This window comes from Oncorhynchus tshawytscha, linkage group LG23, assembly GCF_018296145.1.
Source record: "Oncorhynchus tshawytscha isolate Ot180627B linkage group LG23, Otsh_v2.0, whole genome shotgun sequence".
Lineage (NCBI taxonomy): Eukaryota > Metazoa > Chordata > Actinopteri > Salmoniformes > Salmonidae > Oncorhynchus > Oncorhynchus tshawytscha.
In genome coordinates this window covers 13,535,774-13,555,327 of record NC_056451.1, presented here as the reverse complement: position 1 = coordinate 13,555,327, position 19,554 = coordinate 13,535,774, and the positions used below count along the sequence as shown (strand labels likewise).

Sequence of the window (19,554 nt, the reverse complement as noted above, 5' to 3'; positions counted from 1 at the left end):
CCCTGAAAAATGACCTCCAGCAGGCCACAAATGTGCATGTGTCTGCTCAAACGGTCAGAAACAGACTCCATTAGGGTGGTATGAGGGCCCACGTCCAAAGGTGGGGGTTGTGCTTACAGCCCAACCGTGCAGGACGTTTGGCATTTGCCAGAGAACACCAAGATTGGCAAATTCGCCACTGGCGCCCTGTGCTCTTCACAGATGGAAGCAGGTTCACACTGAGCACATGTGACAGACGTGACAGTCTGGAGACACCGTGGAGAACGTTCTGCTGCCTGCAACATCCTCCAGCATGACTGGTTTGGCGGTGGGTCAGTCATGGTGTGGGGTGGCATTTCTTTGGGGTGCCGCACAGCCCTCCATGTGCTCGCCATTAGGTACCGAGAGGAGATCATCAGACCCCTTGTGAGACCATATGCTGGTGCGGTTGGCCCTGGGTTCCTCCTAATGCAAGACAATGCTAGACCTCATGTGGCTGGAGTGTGTCAGCAGTTCCTGCAAGAGGAAGGCATTGATGCTATGGACTGGTTCGCCCGTTCCCCAGACCTGAATCCAATTGAGCACATCTGGGACATCATGTCTCGCTCCATCCACCAATGCCACGTTGCACCACAGACTGTCCAGGAGTTGGCGGATGCTTTAGTCCAGGTCTGGGAGGAGATCCCTCAGGAGACCATCCGCCACCTCATCAGGAGCATGCCCAGGCGTTGTAGGGAGGTCATAAAGGCACGTGGAGGCCACACACACTACTGAGCCTCATTTTGACTTGTTTTAAGGACATTACATCAAAGTTGGATCAGCCTGTAGTGTGGTTTTCCACTTTAATTTTGATTGTGACTCCAAATCCAGACCTCCATGGGTTGATAAATTTGATTTCCATTGATAATTTTTGTCTGATTTTGTTGTCAGCACATTCAACTATGTAAAGAAAAAAGTATTTAATACGAATATTTCATTCATTCAGATCTAGGATGTGTTATTTTAGTGTTCCCTTTATTTTTTTGAGCAGTGTATATAAAAATCGGCCGATTAATCGGTATCGGCTTTTTATGGTCCTCCCATAATCTGTATCGGTATCGGCGTTGAAAAATCATAATTTGTCGACCTCTACCCATGACCCTCATCCGCTCTGTGCTATAAGCCTGCCAAAACCTCTCTCCACAGGAGAGAAAAAGACAGAGAAAGAGACAGGCCACAGATGGTCTCTTGACTTTTCAGGATTACAAAATGACACTAACAGTCTTAACCCAATCTCCATACCCTCAGGGATATACTAGCTGTTCTGTAATACATGAAACTGAGTTACTGTGGTGGTGAAGGAGACTGTCTGGGACAAGGTTCTCTATTCTACCAGAGCCAGTATCTTTCCAGGGCAAGACATGACAACATTCTTCTTGCACTGCAAGAATGCATGTTGGGATTGTAATAAAATGCAATGATTACAGTATGACAAAAACTCAAGACCATATCAATTCCTGCAAACTCTCTCCCAGTCCTTTTTCTTTATCCCAGACACTACGGTGACAGGTTGATCTATTAGAGCCCCCAGCCTCTGACAAAGATGTGCAGGGACCTATAGAGTCTCATTTGTAGCTGTGATCCATCTGCCCTTGATTCAGAGCCAGAGAACAATCCCATACATCAGCTAGAGACAGCTCTCTCCCCCAGTCTGAATCTATTCCAGCTGTTTCAAATCCAACCAATCTACTGGATGATCTCCTCCAGGCCTGAAGGATTTTCATTGCTTTCCTCCCCCAGCCAGACACCACTAAGCCCCACATCTGTTCAATCTACGGCCATCACGGAGGTCAGTTCATAACTAATCTCACAGACATTCCACAGTCTGTCTCCTCTGTTCTGGACCTCAGGCATCTCCCCTCCTCTCCCTCATTATCCGTCTCACCTTCGTTCTTCCCAACTGTAGACACACTGCGGTTAGATAACAGAGGCAGCCAGTGGCTGAGACGATCTCGACTGTGCACTATGTGGTAATAATCACTGTTGGTAACGGGCCATGCAGGAGCGAGAGAGAGGGAGGGGGGTGAGATAGAGGGGGGAGGTAAGACTGTGCCCAAACCTTGCACCAGCCACAACACATCACCATCACCATTCTCCTTCTCTCTATTGTTCCACCTTTCCTCCCACTAGCTGCACCTACTCTCTAGACAAAATGGGGCAGCCGAGGGGGAAGGGCAATAGGACTTCAATGTTTAATGCTAACCAGGGTTGGGGTCAATTCCGTTTCAATTCCAGTTAGATCAGAAAGTAAAACAAATTCCAATCCCAATTCTAAATTTAGACTGGTCTACTTTTTGTCAATTCACACTCTTAAAAGCTGAAGTTAACAAGAAGGAAACGATACATATTTCATGAGGTATAAGAAAAGCACTTTTCATCATTTTACACCTACCGGTGACTGCAGCAATCGAGGCACTCTGATTCGGCACTTTAAAAATGGGAGCTGTCAAAGAAAGTGCAGGGTACCCAAGCTTTCTGGCCGAGTCAAGCTGTCTCTGATCCACTTACAAGCGCAGTCAACCATTAACTTGTGACTAGAGTTTGACCGATTATGATTTTTCAACGCCGATACCGATTATTGGAGGACCAATAAAATCCGCTACCGATTAATCGGCCATTTTTATTTTTTATTTTTATAATGACAATTACAACAATACTGAATGAACACTTTTTTAACTTAATATAATACATCAATAAAATCAATTTAGCCTCAAATAAATAATGAAACATGTTCAATTTGGTTTAAATAATGCAAAAACAAAGTGTTGGAGAAGAAAGTAAAAGTGCAATATGTGCCATGTAAGAAAGCTAACTTTTCAGTTCCTTGCTCAGGACATGAGAACATATGAAAGCTGGTGGTTCCTTTTAACATGAGACTTCAATATTCCCAGTTAAGAAGTTTTCGGTTGTAGTTATTTTATGAATTATATGACTATTTCTCTCTATACCATTTGTATTTCATTAAACTTTGACTATTGGATGTTCTTATAGGCACTTTAGTATTGCCAGTGTAAGAGTATAGCTTCCGTCCCTCTCCTCGCTCCTACCTGGGCTCGAACCAGGAACACAATGACAACAGCCACCCTCGAAGCAGCATTACCCATGCAGAGCAACAGGAACAACCAATCCAAGTCTCAGAGCGAGTGATGTTTGAAACGCTATTAGCACGCACCCCCCGCTAATTAGCTAGCCATTTCACATCGGTTACACCAGCCTAATCTCGGGAGTTGATAGGCTTGAAGTCATAAAGAGCTACTGGCAAACGCACAAAAGTGCTGTTTGAATGAATGCTTACGAGCCTGCTGGTACCTACCATCGCTCAGTCAGACTGCTCTATCAAATCATAGACTTAGTTATAACATGATAACGCACAGAAATATGAGCCTTAGGTCATTAATATGGTCGAATCCGGAAACTATCATCTCGAAAATAAGACATTTATTTTTTCAGTGAAATACGGAACCATTCCGTATTTTATCTAACGGGTGGCATCCATCAGTCTAAATATTCCTGTTACATTGCACAACCTTCAATGTTTTGTCATAATTACGTAACATTCTGGCAAATTAGGCAGCCCAAACTGTTGCATATACACTGAGTGACACAATTTCACCTGGTTAATATTGACTGCTAACCTGGATTTCTTTTAGCTAAATATGCAGGTTTAAAAATATATACTTCTGTGTATTGATTTTAAGGAAGGCATTGATGTTTATGGTTAGGTACACATTGGAGCAACGATACACACCGCATCGATTATATGCAACGCAGGACACGCTAGATAAACTAGTAATATCGTCAACCATGTGTAGTTAACCAGTGATTATGATTGATTGATTGTTTGTTTTTTATAAGATAAGTTCAATGCTAGCTAGCAACTTACCTTGGCTTACTGCATTCGCGTAACAGGCAGTCTCCTCGTGGAGTGCAATGTAATCAGGTGGTTAGTGCGTTGGACTAGTCAATAACTGTAAGGTTGCAAGATTGAATCCCCCAAGCTGACAAGGTAAAAATCTGTCGTTCTGCCCCTGAACGAGGCAGTTATCCCACCGTTCCTAGGCCGTCATTGGAAGTAAGAATGTGTTCTTAATTAACTGACTTGCCTAGTTAAATAAAGGTGTAAAAAAAACGGCCAAATCTTTGTCCAAAAATACAGATTTCCGATTGTTATGAAAACTTGAAATCGGCCCCAATTAATCGGATATTCCGATTAATCGGTCAACCTTTACTTGTGACACCTACTACCTCAGGATATACTAGCAAGTCTTCTCAACATCTAAGGTATGTGACCATCTATTGTTTTGTTATGCAAAACAGATATGGTCAAGAGCATTTTTCCACAGTGCTGCCACTCCCTGTGTACCTTATCATTAACCTTCTAAAGCAAAATGATAATGTATTGTTCATGTAGGCTACTTCAACAAAACAGAGAGATAGAGAATTTCCACCCCTCTGGGCAAACAATGATTCAAGTTCCACATTGTGTACATGCTCCCCCACTGAAGGAGAATGGAGAGACGGAGGTGGAGATACATTTCAATAGAAGAGGAAGACAGAGGAAGATAGAGTATAGAGGAATCGGAAGATAGGGAAAGAGAGGAAGAGTGTTTATGTTGCATAATTGATTCAGTACTGCTGTGTTAAGAAGGGCTCTGCTCCAGTCACCACTGTGAGGTTGATTAACTCAACCGTGTTAGAGAGGCAGCCATTTACCGCACCACTAACCAATTTCAACCTCAACCGCTTTGTAATGCTCCCAACCACACCATAGATCGATGAGACCTGTGATGTGTGTGTGTGGTATGTGTGTGTGTGTGTGTGTGTGTGTGTGTGTGTGTGTGTGTGTGTGTGTGTGTGTGTGTGTGTGTGTGTGTGTGTGTGTGTGTGTGTGTGTGTGTGTGTGTGTGTGTGTGTGTGTGTGTGTGTGTGTGTGTGTGTGTGTGTGTGTTCGTATGTGAGACCAGTGCCCTAGAATCGCCCTATGCAGTCAGGTCCCACTGACTTCTTGTTGCAGAGCTCAGCATAGTATAACAGACAAGTGAGCCCTGCAGTTGTTCATAATTAAGATACCTGCCAACCTAGTCTGGAAATAAGAGCCACAGAGTTAAGTCTCAATCCCTCAAGTATGTGCCAAACTCTTATTGAACCCCTGAACACATCATGGCTTCATACCATTGCTTTCAGTGAAATAACTGGGCCAGTAGATGCAGGGGCGCAACTTTGGTTTTAGAAGTGAGGGGGACATAACCTGGGCATCTAAAGCTAGTTTTATGCATTTCTACTAGGGCTGTCACCAACAAAAAATCTTGGTCAACGAAGATTAGTCTTTTCTTTCAACCAATTGATTGGATGAAATGTTAAAACGTGCATTGTTCTATATATACACACACCCTATGTGTTTTAATAAAATCAACTACAGTTGAAGTCTTAAGTTTACATACACCTTAGCCAAATACATTTAAACTCAGTTTTTCACAATTCCTGACATTTAATCCTAGTAAAAATTCCCTGTCATAGGTCAGTTAGGATTACCACTTTATTTTAGCAATGTGAAATGTCAGAATAATAATAGAGAGAATGATTTATTTCAGCTTTTATTTCTTTCATCACATTCCCAGTGGGTCAGATGTTTACATACACTCAATTAGTATTGGTAGCATTGCCTTTAAATTGTGTAATTTGGGTCAAAAGTTTTGAGTAGCCTTTCACAAGCTTCCCACAATAAGTTGGGTGAAATTTGGCCCATTGCTCCTGACAGAGCTGGTGTAACTGAGTCAGGTTTGTAGGCCTTCTTGCTCGCACACGCTTTTTCAGTTCTGTCCACAAATTCTCTATGGGATTGAGGTCAGGGCATTGTGATGGCCACTCCAATACTTTGACTTAGTTGTCCTTAAGCTATATTGTCACAACTTTGGAAGTATGCTTGGGGTCATTGTCCATTTGGAAGACCCATTTGCGACCAAGCTTTAACTTCCTGACTGATTTCTTGAGATGTTGCTTCAATATATACACATACGTTTCCTTCCACATGCTGCCATCTATTCTGTGAAGTGCACCAGTCCCTCCTGCAGCAATGCAACCCTGATGATGCTGCCACCCCTGTGCTTCACGGTTGGGATGGTGTTCTTCAGCTTGCAAGCTTCCCCCTTTTTCTTCCTAACATAACGATGGTCATTATGGCCAAACAGTTCTATTTTTGTTTCATCAGACCAGAGGACATTTCTCCAAAAAGTACGATCTTTGTCACCATGTGCAGTTGCAAACCGTAGTCTGGCTTTTTTTATGGCAGTTTTGGAGCAGTGAGTATGTCCTTGCTGAGCGGCCTTTCAGGTTATGTCGATATAGGACTTGTTTTATTGTGGATACAGATACTTTTGTACCTGTTTCCTCCAGCATCTTCACAAGGTCCTTTGCTGTTGTTCTGAGATTTATTTGCACTTTTCGCACCAAAGTACATTCATCTCTAGGCAACACAACGCGTCTCCTTCCTGAGCGGTATGACGGCTGCGTGGTCCCATGGTGTTTATACTTGCGTACTATTGTATGTACAGATGAAAGTGGTACCTTCAGGCATTTGGAAATTGCTCCCAAGGATGAACCAGACTTGTGGAGGTCTACAATTTTTTTTCTAAGGTCTTGGCTGATTTCATTAGGTTTCCCCATGATGGTCAAGCAAAGAGGCACTGAGTTTGAAGATAGGCCTTGAAATACATCCACAGGTACACCTCCAATTGACTCAAATGATGTCAATTAGCCTAACATAAGCTTCTAAAGCCATGACATAATTTTCTGGAATTTTCCAAGCTGTTTAAAGGCACAGTCAACTTAGTGTATGTAAACTTCTGACCCACTGGAATTGTGATACAGTGAATTATAAGTGAAATAATCTTTCTGTAAACAATTGTTGGAAAAATTACTTGTGTCATCCACAAAGTAGATGTACTAACTGACATGCCAAAACTATAGTTTGTTAACAAGAAATTTGTGGAGTGGTTGAAAAGCGAGTTTTAATGACTCCAACTACGTGTATGTAAACTTCTGACTTCAACTGTATATGTACTGAACTTGTTTGATGCTTTAAGCAGACTGTTTGATTAAATAATTAAGACACACAAATGACTCAAGAGAGAGCCAGAGATCAAGATTGCCTAGCCAAAAAAAAACGAGACAATTTATTTTCCTTGCTGCGCCCGCTTCGCAGAAGCTCCTGAAGTTACCGGTAATAGGCTACACCAGCACTCTGCAACCTTTTCCATTTGGAGGGCCAATTTATCTTACCCTTTCTACTAATCTGCGTGCTAGTCATGATTTTCATATGCACATTTTCATGGAACAGTTTAATTTCATTTATAAGTCTTTGAATCTCAAAATCATTGTCTGTGGTTAATCTACATTCTATCTAAATCTAAATGAAAATGATAAAAATCTAAAAGTTACTTTTATTGCCATTGCCAACTATGTAAAAATAGCATACATAAAGCCAACACATAAAAACATTGCAGCCTGCAGGTAGAAAATATCCTGATAAAAAAAAATATCCTATAAATCACATTGGCTACTCATGCCCTGTCTGCAACAAACTTGAAACATTGTATCAACTATCAACTGGGTCACCCAGAAACTCATGCTAGCAAACTTGAAACATTGTATAAAATATTCTGGGCCTGCAGAGTTTCCCGCACCAGTGAGCTCAGGACAGACACAGATGTAGGTCCTTTGTGCAAGTGATATGAAGTAATCAAGTATTTTATGACATTTCCACTGGATCAGAGCTTTACATTTTTCACTTTCATGTCAAGTGTTTATCGAAAGGGAAAGAGCTGGAAATATTGTTCAAATACTTTGAGGAACTTTTGTCATTCTCAATTGATTCTAAAAATAGACTGTTTACTTGCTGTTTGAGGTGAAGAATAATTACTGGGAGATTACTGACATTACTGACAGCTCATTATAGGAACAGTTATGAGCCTATATTTGTGTGCCGACCAGGATTAGATTAGTCCTACTTCTATCAATATGCGTAATCAGGTGTGCATCCTTAGTTGACAGGAGCGTTTCAAACAAAAGACGATTAATACATTGACAAAACTCGTAAATGGAATTAAATAAAAACTTGTTTCTCACTAGTGTAGCATAGTTTGTGAGTTCACACATTCACTCCGAAAATCAGAACAATAAATGACTGTAATTAAAATATATTCAATGCATTAACAGAAATTACTGCAAACAAAAATTGCAGATTAGAAATTATATGAATTAACGGTAAATGTAGACTACTACTGGCAATATATGTAATGGGGAATTGACAGACACAGCAAACAATGCATACAATGAAGTTCTGAAACAATGAATACCCATGAAATGGCTGGAGAGAGAGCATTCTGGAAAGTGACGTGCCTTGTGCATCTGAGCCACAATCCCCATATTCTTGGACCGTGCCATCCCAGCGGCCTCCTCAATGGATTATTCCACTAAGACCGGCGTAAATCAGACCGGTGTCTCGTGTGCCAATGAAAAGCATAGTCTATTTGCAACTGCTCAACTAAAAAATATCTTGGGTTTTCAATACAGAACCATTTTGTCATAAAGTATTCCATATAAGGCACCCAAACCTTATGAAATTTGCACAGTATACCCTTAATCTTGTAATAAATCAAATCTAGTGATGCATAACTTGACATTTCTGCCATCCATTGTGACATTCTGGGAGGATAACCAACCTTCGAATTAGGGTTGCACATTTTGGGGAATATTCAGGGGTGGAAACTTTCCGTGGGAATTAACGGTAATATATGGGAATTTACGGGAATATATGCAAATAAATATTAATACCATTTAAATGTATATATTTTTTTGCATTGGATATATTTACCATATCATATGGAGACAGAAACATAAACCTTTAACATTATCATAAGTAGACATAGTGTCAAGCCCTGACATTAGAAAGCTTTCATGTCTCTATTTTGGTTTGGTCAGTGTGTGATTTGGGTGGGCATTCTATGTTCTATTTTCTATGTTTTTGTATTTCTTTGTTTTGGCCGGGTATGGTTCTCAATCAGGGACAGCTGTCTATCGTTGTCTCTGATTGGGAATCATACTTAGGCAGCCTTTTTCCCTTTTGTGTTTGTGGGAAGTTGACTTTGTTCGGGGCACTATATCCCTGTTAAGCATCATGGTCGTTTTTGTTATTTGTTGTTTTGTTGGCGACATTTATCTTAAATAAAAAGAAATGAACGCTCACCACGCTGCGCGTTGGTCTTCCTTTAACGACGGCCGTGACAGAACGTCCCACCAACAAAGGACCAAGCAGCGTGGAGAAAGGGACTCCTGGACATAAGAGGAGATCCTGGAGGGTAAGGGATCCTGGAGGCAGGCTGGGGAGTATCGCCGTCCAAAGGAGGAAGTAAAGGCAGCGAAGGAGGAGCGGTGGCGATATGAGGAGGCAAACCATCGAAGCAGGCACGAGAGGCAGCCCCCAAATTTTTTTGGGAGGGGCACACTGGGAGATTGGTAGTCGGGTTATAGACCTGAGCCAACTCTCCGTGCTTACCGTGGGGAGCGAGTGACAGGGCAGGCACCTTGTTACGCAGGAAAGCGCACGGTGTCTCCAGTGCGCATGCACAGCCTGGTGCACTCGGAGCCAGCTCTCCGCAAGTGCCCTGCAAGAATGGGCATCCATCCAGGGCGGATTGTGCCAGCTCAGCGCTCTTGGTCTCCGGTGCGCCGTTTCGGCCCAGTGTATCCTGCGCCGGCTCTGCGCACTGTGTCTCCGGTGCGCTGCGACTGCTCAGTGCGTCCTATGCCTGCGCTCTGCCCGTGCCGGGCTAAAGTGGGCATTCAGCCAAAAGGAGAGGTGCACGTGTTAAGCACCAGATCTCCAGTGCTCCCCCACAGCCCGGTTCACCTGTGCCTGCGCTCGGGAGGTGCCGGGCTAAAGTGGGCATTCAGCCTGAAAGACTGGTGCCAGGGATAAGCACCAGATCTCCAGTGCTCCCCCACAGCCCGGTTCATCCTGTGCCTGCTCCCAGAACCAGGCTGCCTATACGTCTCCTCCCATCAGTGATGATCCACAGTCCGGGATCCGCAACGAGGGTTCCCAGTCCGGGGCCCGCAACGAGGATCCCCAGTCCGGGGCCCGCAACGAGGGTTCCCATTCAGGGGCCCACAATGAGGGTCCCCAGTCCGGGGTCGGCAACGGGGGTCCCCGCACCAGTGGTGCCACCAAATTGGGGTGAGCCAGAGTGGAGCGGGGTCTACGTCCCGCACCAGAGCCGCCACCGTGGATAGATGCCCACCCAGACCCTCCCCTATAGGTTCAGGGATACTGTCACGCCCTGACGACGGCCGTGACACACAATTGCAAATTATTAAATCCTTCCAATAGAAATAAAAAACAATTTAGTTACGAATTGAACTTTAATTAAATGAGCTGACTCTTCACATGGGATGATTTCACTGAACAACAAAAGGGAATATTGAATGATCCCCAATGATCCATTGCATCTCCCAAAAACATTTTCAACATACATCTGTAAAATGATAGTCTAGAATCTAAAGCTTTGGTTGTCTTCCTCTCAGGCTTCTCCCTGGACCACCTCTTGAACATATGACTCTGAGGCCTCATCTTCACTGTCACTTTCCAACCTTGTCGAGGATGGCTCGTTGTCAGGCTCAAAAAACCTCAAATTTTCCTTGGAAGTGTACTTCGCCAGACTGCCAAGAACATTGCCCTCATCCAGGCCAAGGTGGCGAGACACGGTAGTGATGACACCATAGGCCTTTTTGATCTCTGCACCAGACAGGATGCTCTTGCCAGCATACTTGGGGTCCAACATGTACGCTGCGGCATGTATGAGCTTCAAGCAGAAGTCTTCACGCTTTTTGATGTATTTCAGAACTGCAGTTTCCTCTGCTTGGAGCAACACTGAAGTAGGCAGGGCAGTACGGATTTCTTCTCTTACTTCTGCAAGCAGAGTCTGAACATCAGACAGGATGGGTGTGATGTGAGGGTAGGACTCCTCCACTTTAGACCAAGCAGCCTTCATGTTCGCAGCATTGTCTGTCACCAGTGCAAATACCTTCTGTGGTGCAAGGTCATTGATGACTGCCTTCAGCTCATCTGCAATGTAGAGACTGGTGTGTCTGTTGTCCCTTGTGTCAGTGCTCTTGTAGAATACTGGGTGTGGGGTGGAGATGATGTAGTTAATTATTCCTTGCCCACGCAAATCCGACCACCTATCAGAGATGATTGCAATTCAGTCTGCTTTCTCTATGATTTGCTTGACCTTCAATTGAACTCTGTTGAACTCTGCATCCAGCAAATTAGTAGATAAAGCACGTCTGGGAGGAGGGGTGAATGCTGGGTGAAGAACATTCAGAAATCTCTTCCAATACACATTGCCTGTGAGAATCAGAGGTGAACCAGTTGCATACCCAGCTTGAACAAGACATTCATCAGCATTTCTCTGACTACATTCCTCCATTGAGTCAAAAAAAAACTTCTCATTTGAGGAGGACTATGAGGTGTTGCTATCGATAAGGTGTCTGATTCATCATTTTCACCTCAAATAGAAGTAGAGGGACTTTTGTCAGAGGTTGCTTGTTGTGAGTGCTGATGGAACTTTATGCACGTGGCCAGATGATTCTGTATCTTTTTTGCATTCTTCACATATGATTTGCCGCAATATTTGCAAATGTACACAGCTTTTCCTTCTACATTAGCTGCAGTGAAATGTCTCCACACGTCAGATAGTGCCTGTGACATTATCTTGAAAAGATTAGATAAAAATGGTTAAAAAAACAAATACAATTCCATGTACAGATAAATAGTTAAGCAGTTAGATTAAACAACTCCTTTGTAAGATAAACGTTTTAAAATGAAACATGTATGGAAACAGGTGAATTAACACTCTTCAGTTAGCAGGCTCAAGCAAGCTAAAACCCACATGGTAGCAAAAACTAACTAGCAGAAATTGTTAACAAGTTCGAAATGATTTAAACACACTTTGCTGTAGGCTACTACTTACTAGTTAACAAAAAATAATGTATGTCATATAAAATATATTCACCCCACCCAGTATTGTAATCAAAACTTACCAGAAAGCATGTAGTCCTTGGCTCAGACAGTGCAGTAGCGTGGGCTCAATAGCATCTCATTAATGTGCAAGATCTTGAGAATCAGTTGTACATGTGATGGAAGAGTGCACTGCACATGTGATGGAAGAATGCACTGTGCATGCAGGGGGTTGCAATTCTATTTAATTGGGGATAGTTTAACCAAAATATGTCACAATACCTAGAATTGCCTTATGTGTATCCCACAAAAAAAGTTCACTGTTATAAGCTAACTTTTTTGATTAATTTAAGCAAAATTCCCCGGCTTAACTTCCCATGGAAAGATTCCGACCCTTTGCAACCCTACTTTCAATTAATAGCAATGCATTTCTTAGCCAAATGCTAGGTTACAGTTTCTTCTGATAACAGTCTCCAGTATCAACATTTCCAAGCAAACAGAAACAGGGAGAAGGGAGAATCTGTAGACATGCTGAGATAAAAGAACATACTCTTTGCCAGAATTCAGCCAGCCTTCACAAGATCCTAACATATGCAAATATGTCCCCTTCTGTGTTTTTTTAATATTTCAATGTGTGTGTGGGGTGTTATGTCCCCCCCGTCCCCAGTGAAAGTTGCGCCGCTGAGTAGATGTGCGAAAGGTAGACAGAGGAACTCATACAATCCAATATCCTCAAACTTAGAATAACTTCCTTTTTCCATAAGGGAACTTAATTTGTGTCGTCAGGGGCATTAACATACAGTGCGGCAAAAAAGTATTTAGTCAGCCACCAATTGTGCAAGTTCTCCCACTTAAAAAGATGAGAGAGGCCTGTAATTTTCATCATAGGTACACTTCAACAATGACAGGCAAAATGAGAAAAAAAATCCAGAATATCACATTGTAGGATTTTTAATGAATTTATCTATGATGAAAATTACAGGCCTCTCTCACCTTTTTAAGTGGGAGAACTTGCACAATTGGTGGCTGACTAAATACTTTTTTGCCCCACTGTAAATCACAACCTCCCAAAGCTGCATTCTCATTAAGAAGCCATATAGAGGTTGCCTGAATGAGAGGAACAAAGCAGAGGCAAGAACACCACAGGGAACAAAGTAAAAGAAGAAGTGAAGAACGGTTGGCCTTTAAAAACCTTTTCACGTCTGGTTTGGTCCCAGCGATTCCTCTCTGACTGTTTACAGCTGCAGGGCTCTTATCTAGATGAGCAGGTGGAAGCAGCTCTCCTCTAACAATAACTACGGCTTTGCAGAAAAGAGAACCAAGATCACAGCTTCACACAGAGCCACTCCCCCCTCCCCACAGTATTTAGAAATGATGTGGTAGTCAACCTGGTATCAAAGAGTATGCAATGGTGCTGGTTGTAATGAATCTCAATTAAACTAGGCAAATAGAATGTGAACTAGGCAAATAGAATGTGAACTAGGCAAATAGAATGTGAACTAGGCAAATAGAATGTGAACTAGGCAAATAGAATGTGAACTAGGCAAATAAAGCGTTTCCAATAAATAAAAGATTTTGGACTGTTTCTTAGAACAATATGAGCAGAGACCCCCAGCCCGTAGTCCCCCTATCCACCCAGTGGTATCTCACCTGTCTGGCCACTCTCCGGGCCTCCCAGTAGGGTTTGGACTCCTCCACCGCCTTCCCAATCTTCTTGACCAGCTCATCCAGCTTCACCGTGGCCTCAACCAGCACTGTGCGGAACTTCTGCCTGGCATCCTGGAGAGAAGGGAGACAGGGAGAAAGGGTTAACTAGGACTCTAGTGAACGTCCAACACTTTGTTTGCTATGAATGTTCACAAAGGTCATAGAAGACTCAACACTCATCTCGATGTTTAGGCGATGACATCCTTACGTCATTGTTCTTAACCGTTTAACCAACCGCAGTTAACAATTGACAGCAAATATTAAGTTAGACGCAACAGGATTTCACAAAACCAGAGTATTCAGTCAGACTCTTAAGGTAATGAAATACATTTTGACGTACGAGTCGGGGCTCCCCCTCCTTCGATTATAAGAATTGAAAAGGCCAGTGTCCTAAAATTGCATTAGTCTGTTATCAAGTTAACAGGGGCAGCGATGTCAATGTAACCTTCAGACAGAAGCAAACAGGTAATTAACAAATAAATGGCCATATGGAAATGATCATAGGAAATAGCCTTTTATGCGACACACCATCAGCTACTGTTAATGTTTATTCATCTGTCATGGTGGTCAGATGTAAAAGCCCCCAGCAAAGCATGCTGATAAAGCCAATAACAGGCCTCCATTCAATCATATCAAACCTAATCTAATCTAGTCCAAAACATGAACTCGCCTTGAAACCGTTTTAGATAAAGCAGAGGAGATTTTTCTGAGAACAAACAAGTGGGTTCAAGTGTGACGTCCAGAAGGAGACATGATGGTGGACAGAAAACAAAAACAAGCATGAAAACAGATTCCTGGAGATGTCAGTGTGGAAAAAATATATTGCACTTATGCAATAAGTTTATTGGACCTTTTTCAATTCTTTGAAAGTTGAAATATGTAAAGAGACTTTATATGAATCTGCACCAGTGTTCTGGACTAAGATATCCTTCCTATTACCATTTCAAATCTGAGGGATAGAAGGCCAATTGTGAGAACAGGGCAGGGACACACACTTCCTGTGACATCACTCATCCTGCAACAAGCTGGCATCTGAGGACAAACACCATGTCCGAAAACAACCCCAAGCCCCTGAAACCTAGCCCCTGAACCCTAGCCCCTGAACCCTAGCCCCTGAACCCTAGCTCCTTCCCATTCAGTGTGTATGCAGATCAAGGAACCAAATACAGTGATGGCTCCACCACCACTGTTTGCCATTTGCTACACCTTGGTACTTTCTGTTCAGCTGGCCCAACATGTTTGTTTACTGTACTCTGTCAGACTGGAATTCTGCCGCGGTTATCAGATACCTGCCATCCTGAGAGAAAAACAGCCACCCAACCTCCTGCATAGCAAGAGGCCACTGCCGGGGAGGCACCATGCATTATTTCAGTCTCAGAACAACAAGGGGGAGTTGTTGGGTATGAAAACTGTACAATGTGTGTGAACAGGCCATGTAAACCATCTATTTCTCAATAGAGAAAATTCAGAGGATGCTCCATCTCTCCTCGTAATGCATTTCCTCCCCCACTCTCTCCCTCTACTCCATCCCCTTTTTTTCTGTTCTCATTTCCACCATCTCCCTCTTTTTCTCCAATAGCTGATACAGCAGAGGTTACAGTACAGTGCAGTCTCTCTGTCCCTCACACCTCAGAGGTTACAGTGCAGTCTCTCTGTCCCTCACACCTCAGAGGTTACAGTACAGTGCAGTCTCTCTGTCCCTCACACCTCAGAGGTTACAGTACAGTCTCTCTGTCCCTCACACCTCAGAGGTTACAGTACAGTGCAGTCTCTCTGTCCCTCACACCTCAGAGGTTACAGTACAGTCTCTCTGTCCCTCACACCTCAGAGGTTACAGTACAGTGCAGTCTCTCTGTCCCTCACACCTCAGAGGTTACAGTACAGTCTCTCTGTCCCTCACACCTCAGAAGTTACAGTACAGTCTCTCTGTCCCTAAACCTCAGAGGTTACAGTACAGTGCAGTCTCTCTGTCCCTCACACCTCAGAGGTTACAGTACAGTGCAGTCTCTCTGTCCCTCACACCTCAGAAGTTACAGTACAGTGCAGTCTCTCTGTCCCTCACACCTCAGAGGTTACAGTACAGTCTCTCTGTCCCTCACACCTCAGAGGTTACAGTACAGTCTCTCTGTCCCTCACACCTCAGAGATTACAGTACAGCGCAGTCTCTCTGTCCCTCACACCTCAGAGGTTACAGTACAGTCTCTCTGTCTCTCACACCTCAGAGGTTACAGTACAGTCTCTCTGTTCCTCACACCTCAGAGGTTACAGCACAGTGCAGTCTCTCTGTCCCTCACACCTCAGAGGTTACAGTACAGTGCAGTCTCTCCGTCCCTCACACCTCAGAGGTTACAGTACAGTGCAGTCTCTCCGTCCCTCACACCTCAGAGGTTACAGTACAGTGCAGTCTCTGTCCCTCACACCTCAGAGGTTACAGTACAGTGCAGTCTCTCTGTCCCTCACACCTCAGAGGTTACAGTACAGTGCAGTCTCTCTGTCCCTCACACCTCAGAGGTTACAGTACAGTGCAGTCTCTCCGTCCCTCACACATCAGAGGTTACAGTGCAGTCTCTCTGTCTCTCACACCTCGGAGGTTACAGTACAGTGCAGTGTCTCCGTCCCTCACACCTCAGAGGTTACAGTACAGTGCAGTCTCTCCGTCCCTCACACCTCAGAGGTTACAGTACAGTGCAGTCTCTCCGTCCCTCACACCTCAGAGGTTACAGTACAGTGCAGTCTCTCTGTCCCTCACACCTCAGAGGTTACAGTACAGTGCAGTCTCTCTGTCCCTCACACCTCAGAGGTTACAGTACAGTGCAGTCTCTCTGTCCCTCACACCTCAGAGGTTACAGTACAGTGCAGTCTCTCCGTCCCTCACACCTCAGAGGTTACAGTACAGTGCAGTCTCTCCGTCCCTCACACCTCAGAGGTTACAGTACAGTGCAGTCTCTCCGTCCCTCACACATCAGGGTTGAGCAGAGCGTTGCTTTTGTGACGCATTTCATCTCCTCTGTCACAGCCTCCTCATACACTGAACACCATCTAAAACACACAGTGGTAAACCTAAAAATACTCAAATTCAATCCAATCCATTTGTGTAACTGTATTGCCCTTTACCCAGCTACAGCTTATTCCACTTGGATGTTGATATTGATATTAATGAAAGGCCTCGGAATGCAATAAAAAAAATGCTCACAGATGTTATGGAACTACAGCCATTGTTCTGCTTTTCCCCTTGTCACAAAAGCAGTCACACGTGCTGCTTGACCTGATCAATAAACCCTACAGCCAATGGTCCATTACCAGGGCATGATGACAGGCCTATCTCCACTGGGCTCTGCTGCTGGCGATCCACCTGACTCCACCAACACCAGAAGCTCTGCCAAATCTGCACGGAGCAGTAGTTAAGATTTCTTCCTTTAACATTTAACTCTGATTTTTTTAGGGGGTGCTGCAGCACCCTCAGTACCCCTACTTCCCTCGGGTATGTACTTGAGAGGTGGTTTAAGAAATGGTGAATCAGTACATCTGTGTGTTTATCCCCTTTAAAGTCAAATGCATTAAAAAAAGGTTGGACATCAATCCGTGCTCTCAGAAACAAACCATCCTGGATAATATTTTGTTTGTGTGTCTGATGCAAAGGGTTCTCACAGAGGCCTTTATCTGATATTTTGAGACATTCATTTTGTTTACAGATTGGTGGAGCCACCGGTAAGGACTCACGTCCATGTCAAATAGACACGCTTCCCTGATTGGCGCACCGTTGAATCCAACATCAAACTGGGTCTACAAATAAACAGATTCGACCATGATCCTCTGACTCAACAACAACACAGAGGGGGTATAATCGGAACTCGAAAAACAAGTAAATATTCCACAAGCACTCATTGAACCTCAAGATCAATGGAAACATTGTACTTGAAGTTATTGACACTTTATGCTGCTCAAGGCGGTGAGGATCCAGTAAACATTAGAAATGACAGGTATTTTATAGACTGAATGGCTCCTTTCACCCAAACGGATTTCCTAACGACACTTTTACCTTAATACAGTTCCAAAAAGGTATGTGACTGACAGCGCCGTGTGCTACCACTTTACTGACATTTAACAGCATCCAAAGATCAACATTCTGCAACATCAACCACCTCAATGACCTGAACAGATCATCTTTCATATGCAGAGGTCAATGTCTAATGGTTGAAAGGAATTCTTTGATAGTGGGTCACCTTGTAATTGTCGATCAGTGTCAGTCATGTGGTGCACTTTGGAGGGAAAATGTATGTCAAACTTGAAAGTGTGTGTGTGTGTGTGTGTGTGTGTGTGTGTACTGTTTTACCTCCAGTTGTGTCTCACATCTGTTGATGTCGTCTGTAGACTGGTTGAGTTTCTCCAGTTCTCCCTGTAAGAAAGAGAGCAAAGGACAATATTGAGCAACACCAAGAGAAAGGAATGTAGTACAGTATCTGGGAAGTCTGCAACATCTGGAATGTGTTACACTTCTGTGAAATACTAGACTGAACAATAGAAGTTAGCCAGAGTGATGGTTTGAACAAACACAAGAATCAGCTACTATCTTGATTTATGGATATATTAAATGCACATAGCTTTTAAGGTTAAACAGTGTTATTTTTCAACCAATGAATAGCCTAATACACAGCAGAAGGTACATTCAGATGAACATGCTATTTGAGTGTCAGGCCTTTACTCCCATGCATTCCACTAAATCAAAAACAAGGTTGGCTAAAACATAGCCCATCATAAACATAACCAGTAGGCCTACATCGCAACTAAGTCAGGTACAATACAGACATTTTGTTCAAGGTAGACAGACACTCTTGATAAATCAATAAAAAATATTTTTTTTTTAAACAATTTGACCCCAAATCAGGCAGACTTTCTGCCAGTGATAATACATACTCTTAAAATGTCCATTGGATAGTGAACGTATCAAATGCAGTTAAATGAATTGATTAGTTAGTCTCAATTGAAACAAAGAGCAATTGTTATTATAACGTACCTGAATTCTAGGGTCCACCTCCTCTTCTTCGTATTCCGAATCTTCGTCAGACCTATTTTCCTTCTCCAAATGGTCCATTCTGGATGATAAAGCTGTGTGCTGTCGGAGCGAACAAAGCCAATTTCCAAGAGACGCTCTAACAGCGACACAGGAATTTCCAGAACACTCTCAATCACACTGCAACGTTGGCAATGATAAAAACGATTTTTGAAATATGTATAATCAAGGCGATATACAGGTAATTGAAAGACAAAAGAGTGATAATCGTCATGTATGACAATTGACTGAGCAGCGCTCTGTCTGCGTCCAATACACTGAGCAAGTGATGATGAAATGACTTGTGTACGAGTATCTACAGCGTAACGTTACGCCCCTTCTGCTGTCCCAAACCGATGCATTTATAGATGTATGTACCACCAGAGACTACTTAATGTGTGGTAAAACAGTTATAACACGCTGAATATACAATTTGGGAAGCTCAATACCTTTTTTATAAATGTCATTAATATATATTTATTCCCACAATAAAATGTTCCAGATTTCAGATAATAATGAATGGTATTGGTATTTAATGAATACCCTCAGATATTCAGTTCCCCTGCATTCCACAAATGCCAGTTAGCCAAACCCAACTAGATACCCTCTTTGTATTAGTCAACTCCAAAATACCAGATACTCTCTATTCTAGACTCACTTTTTCCAATTCTCAGATACCATATACTGTGTACTCATAACATAAGTAGCCCAGTGCTGAGCAGCGTAACACCGTAAGCAATGCATGATACAGTAAATGAATGGG

The 19,554-nt window shown here is 43.1% G+C and overlaps 1 protein-coding gene across 1 annotated transcript in view; it reads right to left on the bottom strand.

Annotated features, from left to right (window-relative positions):
• Positions 1-19,554, bottom strand: part of LOC112222903 (SH3 domain-binding protein 5) — a 37,622-nt gene that overhangs the window by 15,659 nt on the left and 2,409 nt on the right. Inside the window, exons 2-4 of the mRNA XM_042304636.1 lie at positions 18,756-18,854; positions 18,075-18,137; positions 13,685-13,813 (exon numbers count right to left, since the gene is read on the bottom strand). Of these exons, the coding sequence (XP_042160570.1) occupies positions 13,685-13,813; positions 18,075-18,137; positions 18,756-18,833 (270 nt within the window). The 5' untranslated portion in view covers positions 18,834-18,854. The remainder of the gene's footprint in view (positions 1-13,684; positions 13,814-18,074; positions 18,138-18,755; positions 18,855-19,554) is intronic.